The sequence below is a fragment of the Artibeus jamaicensis genome, unplaced genomic scaffold (genome assembly GCF_021234435.1).
Source record: "Artibeus jamaicensis isolate MK-2021 breed Jamaican fruit bat unplaced genomic scaffold, CSHL_Jam_final contig_588, whole genome shotgun sequence".
In the NCBI taxonomy this organism is placed as follows: domain Eukaryota; kingdom Metazoa; phylum Chordata; class Mammalia; order Chiroptera; family Phyllostomidae; genus Artibeus; species Artibeus jamaicensis.
In genome coordinates this window covers 2,842,991-2,860,583 of record NW_026521895.1, presented here as the reverse complement: position 1 = coordinate 2,860,583, position 17,593 = coordinate 2,842,991, and the positions used below count along the sequence as shown (strand labels likewise).

The following is a 17,593-nucleotide window of genomic DNA, read 5'->3' as shown; positions in this document are numbered from 1 at the left end:
AGGTGGGCAAAGGGTTAGAGGGTGAGGGTTAGTCACCTGACAATGTGACCTGACAATGTGACCTGACAATGTGAATAGGCTCTATGACCTTAAGCAAAATGACATGTAATAGGTTTATTGGCATAAACAAGAGTGAAGTTCCCACAGCATCTCACTCACATTACAGCTAAACAATGTTGAATAACTTTCTTCAAGGCCCTGCTGCACAAGCATTCAGCTATAAGATGAATAAGGTCTGAGGACTGAATGTAAAACATGACTGTATTGTATAATTAAAATGTGCTGAGAACTGCTTTTTTCTTTTGTCTCCGTAACTTGTTTCCTGAATCCATTTCTTCTACATTCACTTCTACCTCTTGCTATTGATGATCAAACTTTCTAAATAAACTCTCTCTTCTAAAAAATTTTTTTGTTGAGAACTTAAAATGTTCTCGCCCTCCCCACAGAAAGGTAAATGTGAGGTGATGCATCTGTAAGTTAACTAGATGAGGGAATCCTTTCGCAATGTATATGTATATATATCAAGCCACCAAGATGTACACTTTAAATATCTCACAATTTTATATGTCAATTATACCTTATTATAGCTGGAGAGACGAAAAGCTGTTAACAGCTTAAAGTGTCACTAAATACACATACAATATGGTTACTTAAAAAAAAAACTTCCTTAAATGTGTAATGTGTGAAAATGCCATTGAATTTTTAAAATATTTTTTTTACTAGTAAAGGAATAGATTTTTCCATGTTAATTTTTGCTACATTTCCTCTTGAGCACTGGGCCATGATGTCATTGGCTGATCTATTTAAATTGGCCCTTATAGTTTTACCAAAAATTTGTATGTGCTCTTCGTATAATAAAGATAGTATCCCTTGGTCACACTTTCATGCTTTCTAACAAATACCAATATACTAGCATATTTATTTGGATTAAGAGTTTACATTTATGGGTACTTTTATGTATGTGATTAATACTGTTTCTGATATACAGTTCTATGTTTTTTACATAATTTTAAAATGACAAGACTAACATGAACAAGTTTTGAAAGTCATTCTATCAAGTTATGATAAAGATTTAAGATTATTTTATTTTTGTTTTCCTAAGGCTTTATTTTTTTACACTTTAATCCAATTTAAATTTGTTCAGATATACAATGTAAAAGACTAAACTGACTTTTTAAAGTCAAACCACAAAACAGATATTCTATTGTAGTACCATTTACTAAATAATCTTCCCTCTCAAATGAACTATGAAATTTCCATTATTATACATTTCCTACCTATAATTGGCTCTTTTGGGAGAGAGGATATTCTATTCCACTGATTTTATAAACTCTTGTACCATAAATAATTTAATTACTGAATAAATAAATAATTTAATCACTGAAAGTTTACACTTGTTATTCAGATTCTTCTTCAATAATCTCACCTATTTATTCCTTTCTTTCAAATTGTGATTTTTAAGAAAATTAATGGATCATCAGATTTCCACTGCTAAAAAATGAACTCAATCTTTGTCCAGTGCCTTTATTTACTCTTCAAGATTCAATGTAGCCATTCAAAAACAAAGTGGGAGGTCCTCAGTCTATCTTACAAAAGATGCATATTATTAAATCATTATTTGTACACCTCAATACAAAGTTATATGCTGATTATTATCTGAATAAAACTGAGCAGGGAGTCTTACAGAGAATAATCAGGTTTTTACAAACTACTCCACCATTAAAACTGCTGTTGTCTGTTCAGAAACCCCATGAATCTGTTGTCTGCCTTTTGTTTCCTGCAGACATTGTGCATAAGCCAGTACTGATATATAACAGCTGAAGTTTATATATATATACACACACACTCCTTTAACTGTCCAATCAGAGTACATTTGCTCTTCTGATCAAATTTCAAACTGAAATAGTGAAAAATTAAGTTTTAAGATATTCCCTTTTGTTTTAATATTGCTGAAAGATTGCTAGCACTTTAAGGTCACCTCATAAAACTGGTATTTAAGGCACTTCAATCCTACTAAATTACATGTTCTAATGATATGACCAAACTTAAAATGACCAAACATCAAATTCTCAATCATTCAGTCAAAAATTTGTCAGTTATCCTTCACTGCTTGCTGTCCTTCATCCTCATATCCCCCCCCCACATCATCAATCCCTAAACAACCTATATCCCAGCCTCTTGACTTTTTCTCTACAATGCCAGTCCCCTGACAAAAGTCTGAAGTTCATATTACAGTGAACCCTTTAATTGTCTGTTTTCATACTTATCTCCTCTAGTCCTTTTCTCCACCAGGCTGCCAAAACGATCTTTAAAAATCACAAATCTGACTTTAAGTCATCCTTCTGTAACTGTGGTATGAAGTCCACACTCATTATCATGGTCCACAAAGGCCTTCATAGGTCATAAAGACTCCTGTCTATCTTTTTAATATTTACTGAGCTACCTAAACATATCCCATACTCTATAAATATCAAACTATTTGCAACTGCTAATAAAATACACACATTCAAACATTCACTGAATATCTATATAAGGTCCAGAAGGTATCCAGCTATGTAATATGAAAAACAGAGACATTTACTGAAGAAGATACAAGAAACAATGTGCAAAAGACAATGATGCCTCAGTTCCCTTCATAGTAGGCACCTTGGGATCTCACAGTTCTCCCAATCACCATCAGCTGCCCTGTAGTATTTTCCTGAATATCACTGATAGTCTGAAATATCTTCCCTTTCAAAGGTGATTTTAGTTTTGGGAAAAACCAGGAGTCACAGGGCAGCAAATCTAGGTGGTGGGGGGGCTGAGTTACCTGATGTGACTTGATGTTTCACCAAAAAACTCTGCATGAGACATGATGCATGAGTAGGCACATTGTCCTGATGAAGCTACCAGTCACCAGTTGCCTATAACTGCAGCCTCCTGCATCATCCCAACAGCTTCCACAGAGGAATGTTCAAGCTTAGTGCAAAGCTGGATGCAGATGGTTGTTCTACTCACTCTGTCATTTTGAATGTGACATCCACAGAGTACACATGCTCCCTCAATGACATCTACTGACCTCACTGACTAGCATATTAAAGGCATCATTGTTCACACATGCGTATTCCAGTCCATTCTCCTTGGCTGCCAGGTTACAGCGATGTCGCGCAAACTGTTCTTGTTATATTAACAACGGCTGACCTTTTTCCGGACAGATCTCATATATCACCCCTATCCTAAGCCTCCTTGTCTTTGTATGAATACAGCAGTACATAATGCCAGCTCTCATGGAATTTACTTTAGATGGCAATGAAGCAAACAAAAACACTTAAAAAGCAAGACTTCAGAGACCACAAGCTCTGTAGACAAGTAAAACAACCCTGACTGGTATGGTTCAGTGTCATCCCACAAACTGAAAGACTGCTGGTTCAATTCCTGGTCAAAGCACAAGCATGAGTTGCAGACCAGGTTTTCCCAGTTAGGGGCATTCCAGAGGCAACAGACAGATGTTTCTCTCCCTTTTTCTTCTTCCCTCCTTCCCTTTCAATAAAAAAATTTTCAAAAGACACTAAAACATTACCATTGATGTCAAAGGTGTCCTAGAGGTAAATTTAGTTGGACACGTCAGTAGATGTAACATTTGAACTGAGAACTAAATGACATGAAGCGAGCAACCATTCGAAAGACTGGGGAACAGAAAGTCCTCAGCAAAGAAAAGTTAAGTGCAAAAGCCCTAAGGAAAAATACAGTTGGAGTACTCCAAAAATAGAAAGAATGCTAGAATAGTATAAGTGTAATGGTCTCGGGGTTATATAGTATACCAATTAAGGTCAGAGAGGGGGGTGAGATTTATGTAAGACCTTGCAAGCCTGAGAGCTAAGGAGTTAGGTTTTAGTCAAAGCCATTTGGAAGCTACTAAAAGGTTAAAACCGGAAAGTGATTGCAAATTCAGATTTAAAAAATAATTCAGCCCTATACGTAGGAACAAATTTGCCCCTATATGGAAAGGGGAAAAAGAGAAAAAGAGGAGAAAAGACCAGAGTAGTCAAACTACAGACTATGATACTTTGGGCTACAGTATTTAACAGATGGATAGAAATGGCTGACTCTGAAGAGACACAGAGTAGAGAGAGTACCACCAGGAACTAACTGCACCAGGATGGACTTACTCATAGCTCCATGCCTTTGCACATATTGGTGCCGATGATGCTTCGAAATCCGTCTACATAGAAAACTCCCAAGTAACCCTTAAAATCCAATTTAAATCTAATTCTGCATAACCTCTCCAATTTGTCCAGCTCAATTAGTTGTTAAATAACTTACATTTCCTGGGAACTCTTATTACATGTCTAATCTATCAATTACCACTCTATTATTGCTTACCTTTCTTATTAGCCTGTAAGGGTACATACAGTAAGCAAGAGCCAAGTCTCATTTCTTTGAGCACCTCCTCCAAAAACCAGCTCACACTGACTCTACCAAAAAGCTTCCACAAGAAGGGGAAAGAGGAGGGGTCTAGTCAAGGAACATGTATAAAGGACCCATGGACATGGACGACGGGGTGGAGACTAACTGTGGGAGCTGCGGGGCAGGGAGCATTAGGGGAGAACTATGGGGGAAAAATTGGGATAACTGTAATAGAACAACAATTTAAAAAAAGGAAAAAAGCTTCCATAAAGCCCAATAAATGTTTATTTATGAAAATTTCCCTAGAGTTGATATTCAGAGAGCTACAAAAACTGTTAGAAACCTAGTCCTCTTGATTTTCTAAACAACTTCTCTTAAGTCAGATTAGACGAAAAGATTTAACTCTCCAATCTAATTTTTATTCTTACTATACCTTTGCAATATTAAAATAATCTTTGAATCCTTGTGGGAAAAGGGAGATAAATAAAACTATGTATCTGGCATGATTTAGTAAGTAAAAACTAAAAGTATACCTTATTGAGGGGAGCATAGTTTGCTGAAATGTTTGTGCAAACACTGGCAGTAGCCTTCTCAAGTATATGGGTGCCATTTCTGGATCTCCCTTTGGCTCATTACATTCTTCTTCATCTTTGTTTGTATCTTTCTTTTTCTTATCGTCTCCTTTATTAACTGGACACATCCAGTCACCTGCAGACAAATATGATTCGGTAAAATAATTTTTTGAAAAATTTCCTTTCAGTAAAAAAATATTAAAATGTACCAAACACAAAACTATTAATTGTCCCCAATTAACAATTAAATTGAAATTAGGATGTTGTATCTATCAAAGGTGCTTATAAGAATACTAAAAAACATTAGTACCTCCAATGAGCTAAATCACAACCTAAGGAAATAATTTTGAAAACTCCACCTGATTCTAAAAATTATTTCAGAGGCTCTGAATTTATCTACTCTGTGAAAACTTAAAAATTTGGTCTAAGTACTTCATCTATACAATACCCAACTATTCTTTATGACTTCCCATACCCCTAAACTTTTGATTTGGTCTCTCTAAAATCATGCAGCCATAGTATCAAAGAACACAAAATAGTACACTGTTAAAGGTTTATCAAATGCAAGGGTATATAAGATAATTATTTAATTTCACAGAAACATTTCATTTACATAATGTTAATATGTCTACAAAAAGGTACTTCTATGGTAGTGAAGTAATAACAGAAAAGTAATAACAGATGGCTTAAAAGGAAGAGTTTTACCCCTCACCTGGAGACTGAAGAATAACTACTACTTCACTATGGCCCCTTTCCCGAGCTTTATCTAATGGAGTTTTCCCATCTTCATCTCTCAGATCTGGGTTTGCACCATGCCGTAATAGAGTCTACAAAAAAAAAAGGCATTTGATTTGACAATTAACACTTTATTTCTTTAATACCCAACTGTGCAATCTTTAGGTTATGCCCATATACTTTAAATTACAGAATTACTTAATCAAACAGATACCAATTCAAATCTATCTTTGCATACATTGCTATGAAAGTCATCTACCTATAAACTGAGAAAAATTACAGATTAATTTCACCTGTTTATTAACAACTCAAATTAAGTGTGTCATCTTCTTTATCAAAGTATGCCTTTCCATTTCAGAGCTACTAGGATTCAGCTTGTGACATGGTAATCATCTTCATCATTTCCTATATATTACCAATTAAATCAATTTGAATCAATGCAACAAAACCAAGTTAAATCAATTCTTTTAGAATGCACTATAAAATTTAGCTCTTAAACACAAATTACACTCTTCATCTATTTTTAATGGACATTGGACTCTCTCCCCAGCAGACTATAAGCCCTTTTGCACAGAGAACATAACTCACATTTTTCCTATCAGCCTCCAAGGTAGTTTTTTGAACTTTGTTATAATGTAATAAATGTAAAAGATACACATACATCAGACAAATAAGTGCATCCATACAGACATCAAGAAAGTATGCAGCACTGAAAGTACGCAGTCTAAAAACTCCAAACTGCTGGGGTTTGAGTCACAATAATTCAGTATTTCATTAAATCTAAGTACTGCTAAGAAAGAAAAAACAATGCCAATCAAACTTTACAACAATGCTTTTTTTGCTTGGAACTTTTTAAATTAACTTAGTGAAAAACTTTTTTAAACTTTGATTTTTTTTTTACATATTACTGAAACAATACATAAGTTATAAAATATAGTAAAGCATTTCTGTAACTTCACATTCTGAGCACAGAATTCATAATTATTATTTGATTTATAGCCACCAAATTTGCATTTCTATACAAAATGTTATTATCTATGCCATAAAAAAGCATTAGTGGTTCAGCATTCTGAGAGTGCTCTTCTATCAGACAGGGTTTTTCATTCAAATTACTAAAATCAATTTGACAAATTTTGTTGCACGAACAGGTAATAACTGCTGCAATTTGTACCTCTTCAATAGCAATTACAAGACATTTTCCTATTTAAGAGATGTTAAAATATACACAGGGTGGGGGAGGAATATGGAGGTATATCTTACAATCAACTAAAAACAGAAGAACCTGTGAAGACTGAACAAGGGGTGTTCAATGCTTAAGATACTGGCTGTCACAGTCAAAGTGCATAGTAAATACTACCTATTATATCATCCTGAGCGGCAGCAACTATAGCTCATTGTGGCCAATGTATAATCATTATAGGTTAGGATTAGATACAATTCATTTGACTCCTCTCCTGCTCAGACACTAATAACTACAGAATAGTACAGGTCAAAAGAAAACGACTTATTAAAATTTTCATCACCCTTACAAACCTCTTTCTCTCTAAAAGTTAATTCAAACTGACAGAATTCAAGGCTGAAGAAATCACCTTTCCCAGGTTAGAAGACTAAGATATCATAAAAAAATGTTCTTATAGTATAAAAATAACAATAAAAGCAGCTACCATTTTGAGCATCTGCAATGTGCCAACTACTATACTAGTTGCTTTTTCACAGCATTTTTATCTTTCTATGTAATTTTTCTAATTATTACAATAATCATACAAAGAATATACATATTTTATTGATAAAACTGCAAGTCAAACTTAAGAAATCTGACCAAGACCACACAGCCTTTATTGTTAATGAGCTAAGACATGAATCCAGGTATGCTTGACTTTATAGTCGACTAAGGCTGCACTATGCCAAATCACTTCACTGTAAGATTCTATAGACCTAGATGATACACTTGGCTTCGTCCTTATCATTCCACTTTCTGAACCTCAATTTCTTCTAACTATAAAAAGATTCTACAAATTCTTTTGGTAAACTAAAAGTCAAAGACACTATGATTCTTCTGCAAAGAGAATATATGATTATTAAATACAAACAATACAAAATGTACAGGAATACCTCATATTATTGTGTTTTGTTTTGTTGTGCTACACAGATACTGCATTTTTTGTTTGTTTGTTTGTTTTTACAAATGGAAGGCAAGACCCTCCAATTAGCAAAAGGATTAGAACTTGTTTTACTGCAATACTAGCACTTTATTAATATCTCTGAGGAATGCCTATAAAAGTTATTTACTGCCAAGAATAAGAAACTGGAAAACAACCAAGTGTTTACCAATAAGTGACTAGCTGAATAAACTTGCAGTACATCTATGCAGGGTAAGTATACAGATGTTGAAAAGTTCTCCAGGAAGAAGGCAAAGTATAGATCAATATATAAATGTTACATTTTGCATAAGAAAAGGAGGTAAAAAGCATACATATTTACTTTTGCTTATATCTGTATTAAAAACATTTAAAAAAATAAACATGTAATAAAAAATTTAAATGCTTACCTATAGTGGGCAAGGGGAAATGAGGTGAATAAAGACAGCATGGAAGCATGACTTAGAAAAAGTTTTTATATCAATCTAATTTTGGAAACATGTAAATGTCAAATATTAAATTAGTAATTTAAAAATCTGGACTTTACCTTTGCTACTTGAGGTCTTCCAAAACACGCAGCATAATGTAATGATGATGATCTTTGACCTCTATTAACATCAGCACCTCTTTCACAAAGAAATTCTACCTGTAAAATGATGAAGAATCATAAAGTTGTCTTATTAATATTTCTACCTTTGATTTAAAACATTAGTTTTTATTCATTAGCTTACCATTTCCTGAGTTCCAAAAGCAGAGGCCCAGTTTAACAGAGTCTGACCAACATCATCCATAAAATTTACTTCAAAGGCTAACAGATTGAAGGAAAAAAAATAAGGTTTTTAAAAGCCAACAAAATAATACTGAACTTTTCTAAAGTGGGTCATTTAAACATTATTATTAATAATAACTACTGAGTATATTTTAAACATTTAGATCAACTATAGAGTAGTAATCAGCAAATATAAATTCTGCTAAAAAAGTATTAAAATTTTTTCTCAAGTATTTAATGACAGTAAAGTATTCTAAAAATTTTAAATCCACTGAAGATTGACAAGGATTAAAGCCTTAAAAATATACAAGAAAGGAAAAAACCTAAATATATAACACAACTCAATGGGGTACTAACTGCTTCATGCCATAACTGTGGGAAAGGAACTAATCCCCATCTATAATCAAAAGAACACAAAAGATAATTTATATTTTGTTCATCACCTCATAAAGCAGTCTAAAAGATTTACTATGTATTATAATAACTAACTTTTGTAAATTTCATTAGTCTTAAGGATATAACACAGTAAATTCAATCTGCAATTCACCTTAGAACTGGCAGGATCTTGTTCTGCCAATAATAAAGCAAAATTTCACTTACTCATTCAATAAGCATTTACTCAGGTGATACCCTGAACCAGGCTGATAATTATATACATGGGAGAAAGGAGGTTATAGAAGGCATTGGCCACTCTGCTATCTGGCACAATCGCTAAAAATACTGTCCAAAATCTAGAAACTAGAAATTGCCTATATAATTCTCTATTTTAGTTTTCTTTTTATATTAAAAGTATTTCCAACCTCCTGTGTCAATTGCATCAATAAGGGCATCAGTATCTTTACTTCGAATACAGTCTATAAGCTGCCGATGTGAGCGCTCCCCAGAACTATCCAGTCTCCGGAGTCCTGGGATTCTCCCTGTAGATCCAGCACTAGACTTTGGCAAAGCCTTTCGTCCTTCAAATAATAGCACCAAGAGAAGGTCAACCAAACGCATGGTATCAAGAACACATCTTTCATCACCCTGCAATGCACTTTCAATTGAATCTGGAAGCTCTGACCTCAGGAGATCCTAGACAGAGAATGGGGAAAAAAAGAATTTAATATATCTGCATCATACAAAAAACACTTTTTCTGAAAGATTAAAAATAAAAGATTAAAAAACATTCTTACGTGTGTTACTACTGGAGAGCCTCTGCAAAGTGTTGACAGCAGACTTACAATTGTTGACACCTGGTTACTCAATTTGGAATCTGCAGCTGTGGACGGCGCACCTGTGGTGCTGCGACCTGGTTTGCAAGCTGATGATGGCCCTGATATGGTACCACCAGCAGCAGCCATTCGAGATAACAGCTCCTCAGTTAATCCATGCTTGGCTAATGGAGCTGGGTCAACACCACGACGGGTGAATCGATCAGCTAGTGATGCAAAACATCGCAGAGCTCCATCTGAAACCTAATGACACAAACAATATGTATACGGAAAAAATTCAGCTAAATAAAAGGATTAATACTGCTTATTTCAATACTGACATTACAAGAAAGGCAGCTGTGGCAAAGAGATTAAGGTTTACAATCTATCTAAATTTTAATCCTGGCTCCACATTCTATCTGTATAACCTGAGGATGTTACTTAACTGCTCAAGGCCTCAGTTCCCTTATTTGTAAAATGGGAATAAGAGTACCTATAATTCATTGTTTGAGCTTAATGATATGACATATATAAAGGACCTAGTTGGACAGTAAAATCTCCATATTAATTAATATTATGTAAAACTTTGCCAAAGTAATCTATGAATATCAACTAAAAATTAATATCTGAATGTTTAAAAATTATTAAAAGTAGCTCTGGGTGATATGGCAAGTTTGGGGCATCATCTGTTGAATCAAAAGGCCACAAGCTAAACTCCCGGTCAAGGAAAATGTCTGGGTTGCAGGTCAGTGCCCAGTCAAGGGTGCATGCATAGAACAGGTAACTTATTGATGTTTTCCTCTCACATCGATGTGTCCCCCCACCTCTCTCTCCCGCCATTCCCCTCTCTCTAAAATCAATGAGCATGTCCTCAGGTGAAGAATGAATGAATAAATAAATAAATAAATAAATAAATAGCATTACAACTCAAGTTTTATTTTTTCAAATATTCTAATCCAACCAACGCTTACACACATTTTCAATGCTGCACTATTTTACTGCAGTGAGAACTGTCTTTTTATGTAAACAACAAAATTGTGCTTAGTCAACAAATTACAGTAAGTATGGCTTTAAAAATTATGTATTTCTAAAATATTTAAATCTTAAAAATAAATGCATATCATTTTTAATTTAAAATATTTCATTGCCAAAACAAAAAATGATTACCATATAGATATAAAGTGAGAAAAAAATATGGCATGACCTCTACAGTGTATCATATAGTTATAAATACAGGACACTATAAAATCACTTTTGAAATCAAAATTACACAACAGTGTTTTACTTACCTGATGATCTTCGTGTTTTAATAAGCTAGACAGAGATTCCACACAAATTTCTAATGAGGAATCTTGAGGTTCCATTTTGCCACAGAGTCTTGATACCACAGCCATGGCGGAGTGCAAGGTATCTTTATGAACCAGGTGCCCACTGTCACGAATGAAGGTAAGCACACAATTCAAACCACCAGCCTCAAAGACGGCTCCTGACTCACGAGTGCATATCAGTTCTAGCACCTACAACAATAAAACAAAATTACCAAAAGAATGCAACAAATTCAATTTTTATCCTCCATAATCACAGAAAACAGAAAGAACCCTCCATATTTATTAGTAACCACATTTAAAAAAGTAAAGACAAAAGAAATTAATTTTAATGTATTTTATTTAGCCTAATATATCCAAGGCATCATCATTACAACATATAAAAATCTACTGATGCATTTTATATTCTTTTATGTATTAAATCTTCAAAACCGTATGTATATCTTATACTTAAATCACATCTTAATTTGGAGTAGTGACATTTGAAGTGCTCAGTACTCAAAGGACTACCATATTGGACAGTGTTGGGTTAGAAGGTGAAACCTACATGTAATTTTCCAATCTCAAATTAACTACAAGTTCCTTGCAGAAACTACAAGTAATTTAGCAAAAGTTTGTAAAGATTCTAAACATTAAAAAAATTGTTTTCAATAAGTGCTAGCTTATTATATCATTCATCATCCTCACTCTTACTCTGAATAAAAAAACGTTAAAAATAAACTTTTATTTTCTAAATTATGTTCACATTTACGGTGTTCTGGAAGAACTAGAGTGTTAATAGGAGTGTCCACAGATCATTCAGGAATCACCACAAATTTAGATTTTATTCTGAAAGGAAGAAAAATGTTTTAAGCAGGGAAATATTAAGTCAGATTTTCAGTTAATAACCATGGGAAATAGGATATGAGGGGAGTATAAAGGCAAATGTAAAAATTCAAGCATTATTATCCAAGAGAGGATGAGGGGTTAGCTAAGGCAGTAAGAGCAGAAACAAACAGAAGGAAATAAACTAGAAAAGGACTTGTCACTAATTACATGTGTAAAGTGGAAGAAAAGATAAAACATAGATTTGTCTTGAGTGACAAGTTAATACCAATTCACCAAGTCTGGATGAAAGTTAATACCAATTATTGGAATAAGAGTTTATTATCTGTAGTGAAAGATAATGAATTCAGACACAGAGCTGGAGCTGTCCAACAGGCCTTTTGAATGTGAGGTCTAGAATTCAAGAGAGAGGTCAGGTATAGAGACAAAGATGTGAGGGGCATGTACATATGAAGATACTGACACTGACAGATGAGACTGTCCGAACAAAGTTTATACAGTTTTAAGAAGGAAGCTCTGCCAGGTATGGCTAAGTGGGTTGGGAGTCATCCTACAAACCAGTAACAGGTCGCCAGTTTGACTCCTGGTTGGGGCAGGCTAGGCCCCCAGTTGGGGGCATTTGAGAGACAACCTAACAATGTTTTTTACCTTTCTTCCTCCCCTCCTCTCTAAATAAATAAATAAATAAATAAATAAATAAAATATTATTAAAATGTTTTAACTAATACTAGGGAAAAAACTTTTTTAAATACAGTAAAAAGAGAACCTTAGGAAATGCTAGCATTAAAGAGCCATGAATTAAGTAAATATAATCTGCAAAGTACACAGAGAAAAGAACAGCAGAGTGTAACAGACTAGAAAAAGTTTGAGAATACACATCAGTGAATGAGCAGTCAAGTGAAACCCCAGCCCTGGGAAGAAACATGAAGTGATGTGATCAAGAGAGTAAGAGGGGAAAAAAGGAAAATGGATACCTCTTCCTCCGACACTAGACAGAAAAAAAATCTATAGACACAGAGGCAAAAAGTCAAAACACTAACAACTATGAACAGCGACTCTCAATGCGTGAGGAAGACATTCTCAAGGATCATTTAAGTCAAAACTATTTTTCATAATAATACTATGATGATAATTATCTTTTTCATTCTCATTCTCAGGAGTATAGAGTGGAGTTTTCCAGAAACTATGTGAAAGGTGATATAGCAGCCAACTAAATGTAGGTGCAGATATAAAGATTCAGCTATGTTCTACTAAGCTAAACATTCTTTAAAGAGACTTGAAAAAAATGCTACTCGTCTCACTAATTTTCTATTTGTCTCAGAAATAGTTATTTTCATTAAAAACGCAATGCAGCCCTGGCTGGTATAGCTTAGTGGACTGAGCTCAGGTCTGCGACCCACACAATAGCGGTTCGATTCCCAGTCAGGGCACATGCCTGGGTTGCAGGCCAGTTCCCAGCAGGGGACTCACGAGAGGCAACCATACATTGGTCTTTCTCTCCTTCTCTCCTTCCCTTCCTCTCTAAAGATAAATAAATAAAAATAAAAAAAGAAACAATCATTTAAAAAATAATAAAATGTGAAGTTGTTGGCTAACCTGTTAAAAAACAATCATAATGCATGTTAACAGATAATGAGTTTATTATCTGACCCAGTACTGATGCATTCAGAGTCAGGAAGATTACAATCAGCCCTGCCAGGAATAACAGCTAACTCTAAAAGAATATAGCAAAATGTTAAATCCATGGGCTCTACAACCACATTTCCTAATCTTCAAATTCATAATCTTCTAATGTTGGCTCTGCTACTACTGGTATCACCCACAGCCAGTCATACTTGATGTCAGTATGCTTAAAATTCTTTCACCTCTAAAATAGAAATAATGTGATATTAGTGGCACCTACCACATATAGAATTGTCATTAAAATTAAAGTTGTACACCTGAAATTTATGTGATGCTATTAACCAACATCCCCCCCCCCCCCCAATTTTTTTAAAAGCCAATTAAATGAGTTAATACTTATAAAGTGTTTAGTATAATGCCTGGCACTGATGGTCAGGGTTAGTTGTTCTGTTGGTGGTTTTTACTATTTTCATACAAAATAATTTTGGCCAAGAACAGCAACCACCTTTCTTAAAAGTATTAATGGTTACCAGAACTAAAATGCACTGAGACAGCTAAGAAGAACATTATCAGTGATCTCCAATTTTCCTTCAAAGACAAGATTCCTTTCCCCAAGCCATATGCAATCTCCTTTAGTGCCACAAGGACTGTGACTTCGCTGTTCTCAACCACTCTCAATAAAATAAGACTGGTAATGGAAAAAATTTTGTTGTTGTTTGTTTTTTTTAACAAAATATATTTTTTATTCTTTAAGTGATCTTCAATGGGCCAATAAAGAAGACTTACCTTTACACATTGTTCAGCTAAGTCTCTGCTAGTCCTGTTGTTAAGTTCAACCACAACCAATCGATTACAAAGTGCTTTTATAGCTCCATCTACCCCAACAATCCTTCGGGTACACTCTGCAGACACGTCCAGGTAGTATGTTATGGCACGGGCTGTTACCTCTAGTACATTGTCTGGAGCACTTTCGTCAAGAAAAATTTTGCAGAGCGCTGGTAAGAAAGTGCGAGGAGGACACCTGTAGTAGAAGAAATCATATTACACCCAGACTTATTAAATTAAATGCTACACATCAAAATAGTAACAAAGTAAGATGAAACTATGACTTATGTTCAATACTGGGTTGCATGTGTATTAGGTAGTATTTCTCACACTGCTTTTAATTCCATAACAATAATCACACACTAATGTCACCACTGCTGAAAATATCAAGGTATAAAAACAGGTTAAAGTATCAGTATTAACTTGAAACTATGTTAAAAATATTCCTACTCAGGTGAAACACCAACTGCTCTGTAAAACCCTCCCTAACCTCCCCAAGTAGTTAATTGGTGCTTTCATGTTCCTAAAACCTCACAAAAATAGTGCCCAAACTGTTTAACATAGCACCTTATTTCCTTATTTACATTAAGGGTTCCTGAAGACATGGACATTCTTCAGTTCATATTTTCTGGGAACAAATGTTGATGTGGGGTTTAACAGACCAGGGTAAAACATGGAACAGTTATGTAACCTTTGTGGTCCTATTTCCTCATTTGTAAAGCAAAGGTAGTATCTAAATGATATCTACTTTATATGGATGTTATGAAGATTAAATGAAATTATATACATAAAACACTTAGTACCTTGTCACCATATTAAACTAATTAACTTTAGCTCCCCTTTCCTCCTATCAATAGTCTAACATATGCTACATAAACCTGTGTAAGACGGTTTTATTGCCCTGGCCAGTGTGGCTCAGTTGGTTGAGCGTCATCCCATGAAGGAAAGGTTGTGGGTTTGATTCCCAGTCAGGGAACATGCCTGGGATGCAGGTTCAATTCTGGTCCAGGCAAATTCAAGAGGCAACAAATCAAAGTTGCTCTTTCACATTGTTTCTCTTTCTCCCCTCCTCTCACTTTAAAAACAATGAAAAAAAAAAAAGTCCTCAGGTGAGGATTAAAAGAAAAAAAGACTGTTTTATCAAAGCAGAATCTTCGAGTTATTAATAATATCCCCTGTATTTGAATCAACATTTAAAATATAAAAAAACAATAATTTACATTAGTAGAAATCTGTTATATGACTTCAAATACATTATTCTAACTCCTCTGCATATAGGCTACCAGTAACACAAAACAGTATTCTCCATGTTTCGGTAAAATTACTTTTCCTCTAATTTTCAGTGTGTGCATATCTTTAGCAGCTTTTTAAAAATATGTGTATGAACTTCAAAGTACTTTACTCTTTAATATCTGCTTAGGTAATCATAACTTAAGGGGTCCAGCAGCAGGAATTTATCAGAAAGATCTTAGAAGCTCTCTTGCATTGAATGACTGACAAAACACTGATTAAACTTGGGTGATTTTATTAACCAGCAACACTTTTTAAAAAATTCTTTTATTAAGAAAATAAAACTTGTGCTGCAGAGGCAGTGGTGCCTCAGCATGATAAGGTAGCCAATGGAGCTGACATGACAAGCCAAGGTGTTGGCCAGGGGTCCTACCATAGTGAGAGAACCAAAACTACAAAGAGCAGGAGGGAGCAAATATCCCCAAGACGCAGTGCCAGTACTTCCATTTGCAGACAGCTTGGCCATGCATTGTAAAACTAGGGAACCCCTTACAGCTGGCAGAGTACCATCTCAGGCCACCAAATCCCTCCAAAACTAACATGGAGTTTCAGTTGGGAGATGCTTCTCTTTGACTCATTGATTCAGGCCATCAGAAGTCACCTGTAATTTTCCTGAGGAGGAAATGAGTTGTGGCCAGGAGATGGTCCACTTGTTCTCCAATAAGGTCAGAAGACTGACTAGCGTATTAAAATCTGAAAGCATTTCTGCATATGCTCTCTACATATGCATATGTAGGAAACTGAAGAGATGAGAAGAGATTGGACAACATAGTCTAAAACATTCTTTTCTTTAGTATACAGTAGCTGTTGAATAAAAATTAAAATGCTTAAGTTGACAGTCCATGAATCGAATGACAAGAAAAAATCTACCATATGCTTTTATGTTAAAAATAAAATTATTCACCTAGATTTCTTATCCAGGGCAAAAACTGCATTTCAAAAAATTTGGAAGATAAACATGTAGTTTAACTTTCCATATTTCATGGAACTATGTAGTCCGTATTTGCAAATTTGGGGAAAACTGTTCCTTGCTACGATGAATCTCCTGAACAAGTATGGTTAAAGGGCAAATTTTAAGAAAAGAAGAAGGAAGGATGGAAGGGAAGGAGGGAGGGTGATGGGAAGGGAGATAGTTCTAAACATAGGTTCTTAGATTTTAACTCTGATTAATTTCATTTCTAAGAGAAAAATAAAGATGGTATGCATACACAAGACCTTATGTCATGTCAGCCACAATGTAAACCTGCTTCACGAACTTTTTAAATGTATGGTACAAAACACAGGTTGTACGTTTGGCTACTGAACAGGGAAAAAATATTTTTCTAGCTCCTCTGTTACCTTTTCAACAATGAGAAGGTATTTATGGGTATTCATACACACACACACACACACAGAAAAATAAGTTTTCAACTTAGAACCAAAGCAAGTGATAAAACTAAACAATACATATGACTACAAACTGAGCAAAAAGAAAATATATGGCAATACTAATGAATTCTAAAACAAAGAATTTTGAAAAAACTAGTTATATTACTTGAAAATTCATACTGAAACTAAAACTGATTATTAGTAAGTGTTGTTTCGTAACATACTCTGGTGAATATCCTGTTTAATACAGCCATTATAATGTAAACATATAAGACTGTCTTTCCAGTTGTTGGTGAATTTCTTAGTGTCATTTCCAAAGAAATATCCTAGGGTCAAAGATAATGCAACTCAGTCGCTGAATTCCGTTTGAGTTCTATGGTTATTTAGAAAGCACCTGACGACATGAGCAAGCCCCAGAAGCCCCTACACCTAGCCTTTTCCCTGGGATACAACCTTAACTTTCCCTGGGTTTGAATCCATGTCAACAGGGATTAACTAAAAAAAACAGTATTTACATAATTCAGAAATCTGATTTCACTATAAATTT

General features: G+C 34.6%; 1 protein-coding gene across 8 annotated transcripts in view; it reads right to left on the bottom strand.

Annotated features, from left to right (window-relative positions):
- Positions 1 to 17,593, bottom strand: part of HECTD1 (HECT domain E3 ubiquitin protein ligase 1) — an 85,736-nt gene that overhangs the window by 48,444 nt on the left and 19,699 nt on the right. For all 8 annotated transcript variants that reach the window (XM_053670505.1, XM_053670502.1, XM_037161606.2 and 5 more), the window contains exons 3-10: positions 14,350 to 14,584; positions 11,080 to 11,307; positions 9,773 to 10,054; positions 9,401 to 9,671; positions 8,563 to 8,639; positions 8,379 to 8,477; positions 5,671 to 5,785; positions 4,920 to 5,094 (exon numbers count right to left, since the gene is read on the bottom strand). In XM_053670505.1, coding sequence (XP_053526480.1) covers positions 4,920 to 5,094; positions 5,671 to 5,785; positions 8,379 to 8,477; positions 8,563 to 8,639; positions 9,401 to 9,671; positions 9,773 to 10,054; positions 11,080 to 11,307; positions 14,350 to 14,584 — 1,482 coding nt within the window. The remainder of the gene's footprint in view (positions 1 to 4,919; positions 5,095 to 5,670; positions 5,786 to 8,378; positions 8,478 to 8,562; positions 8,640 to 9,400; positions 9,672 to 9,772; positions 10,055 to 11,079; positions 11,308 to 14,349; positions 14,585 to 17,593) is intronic.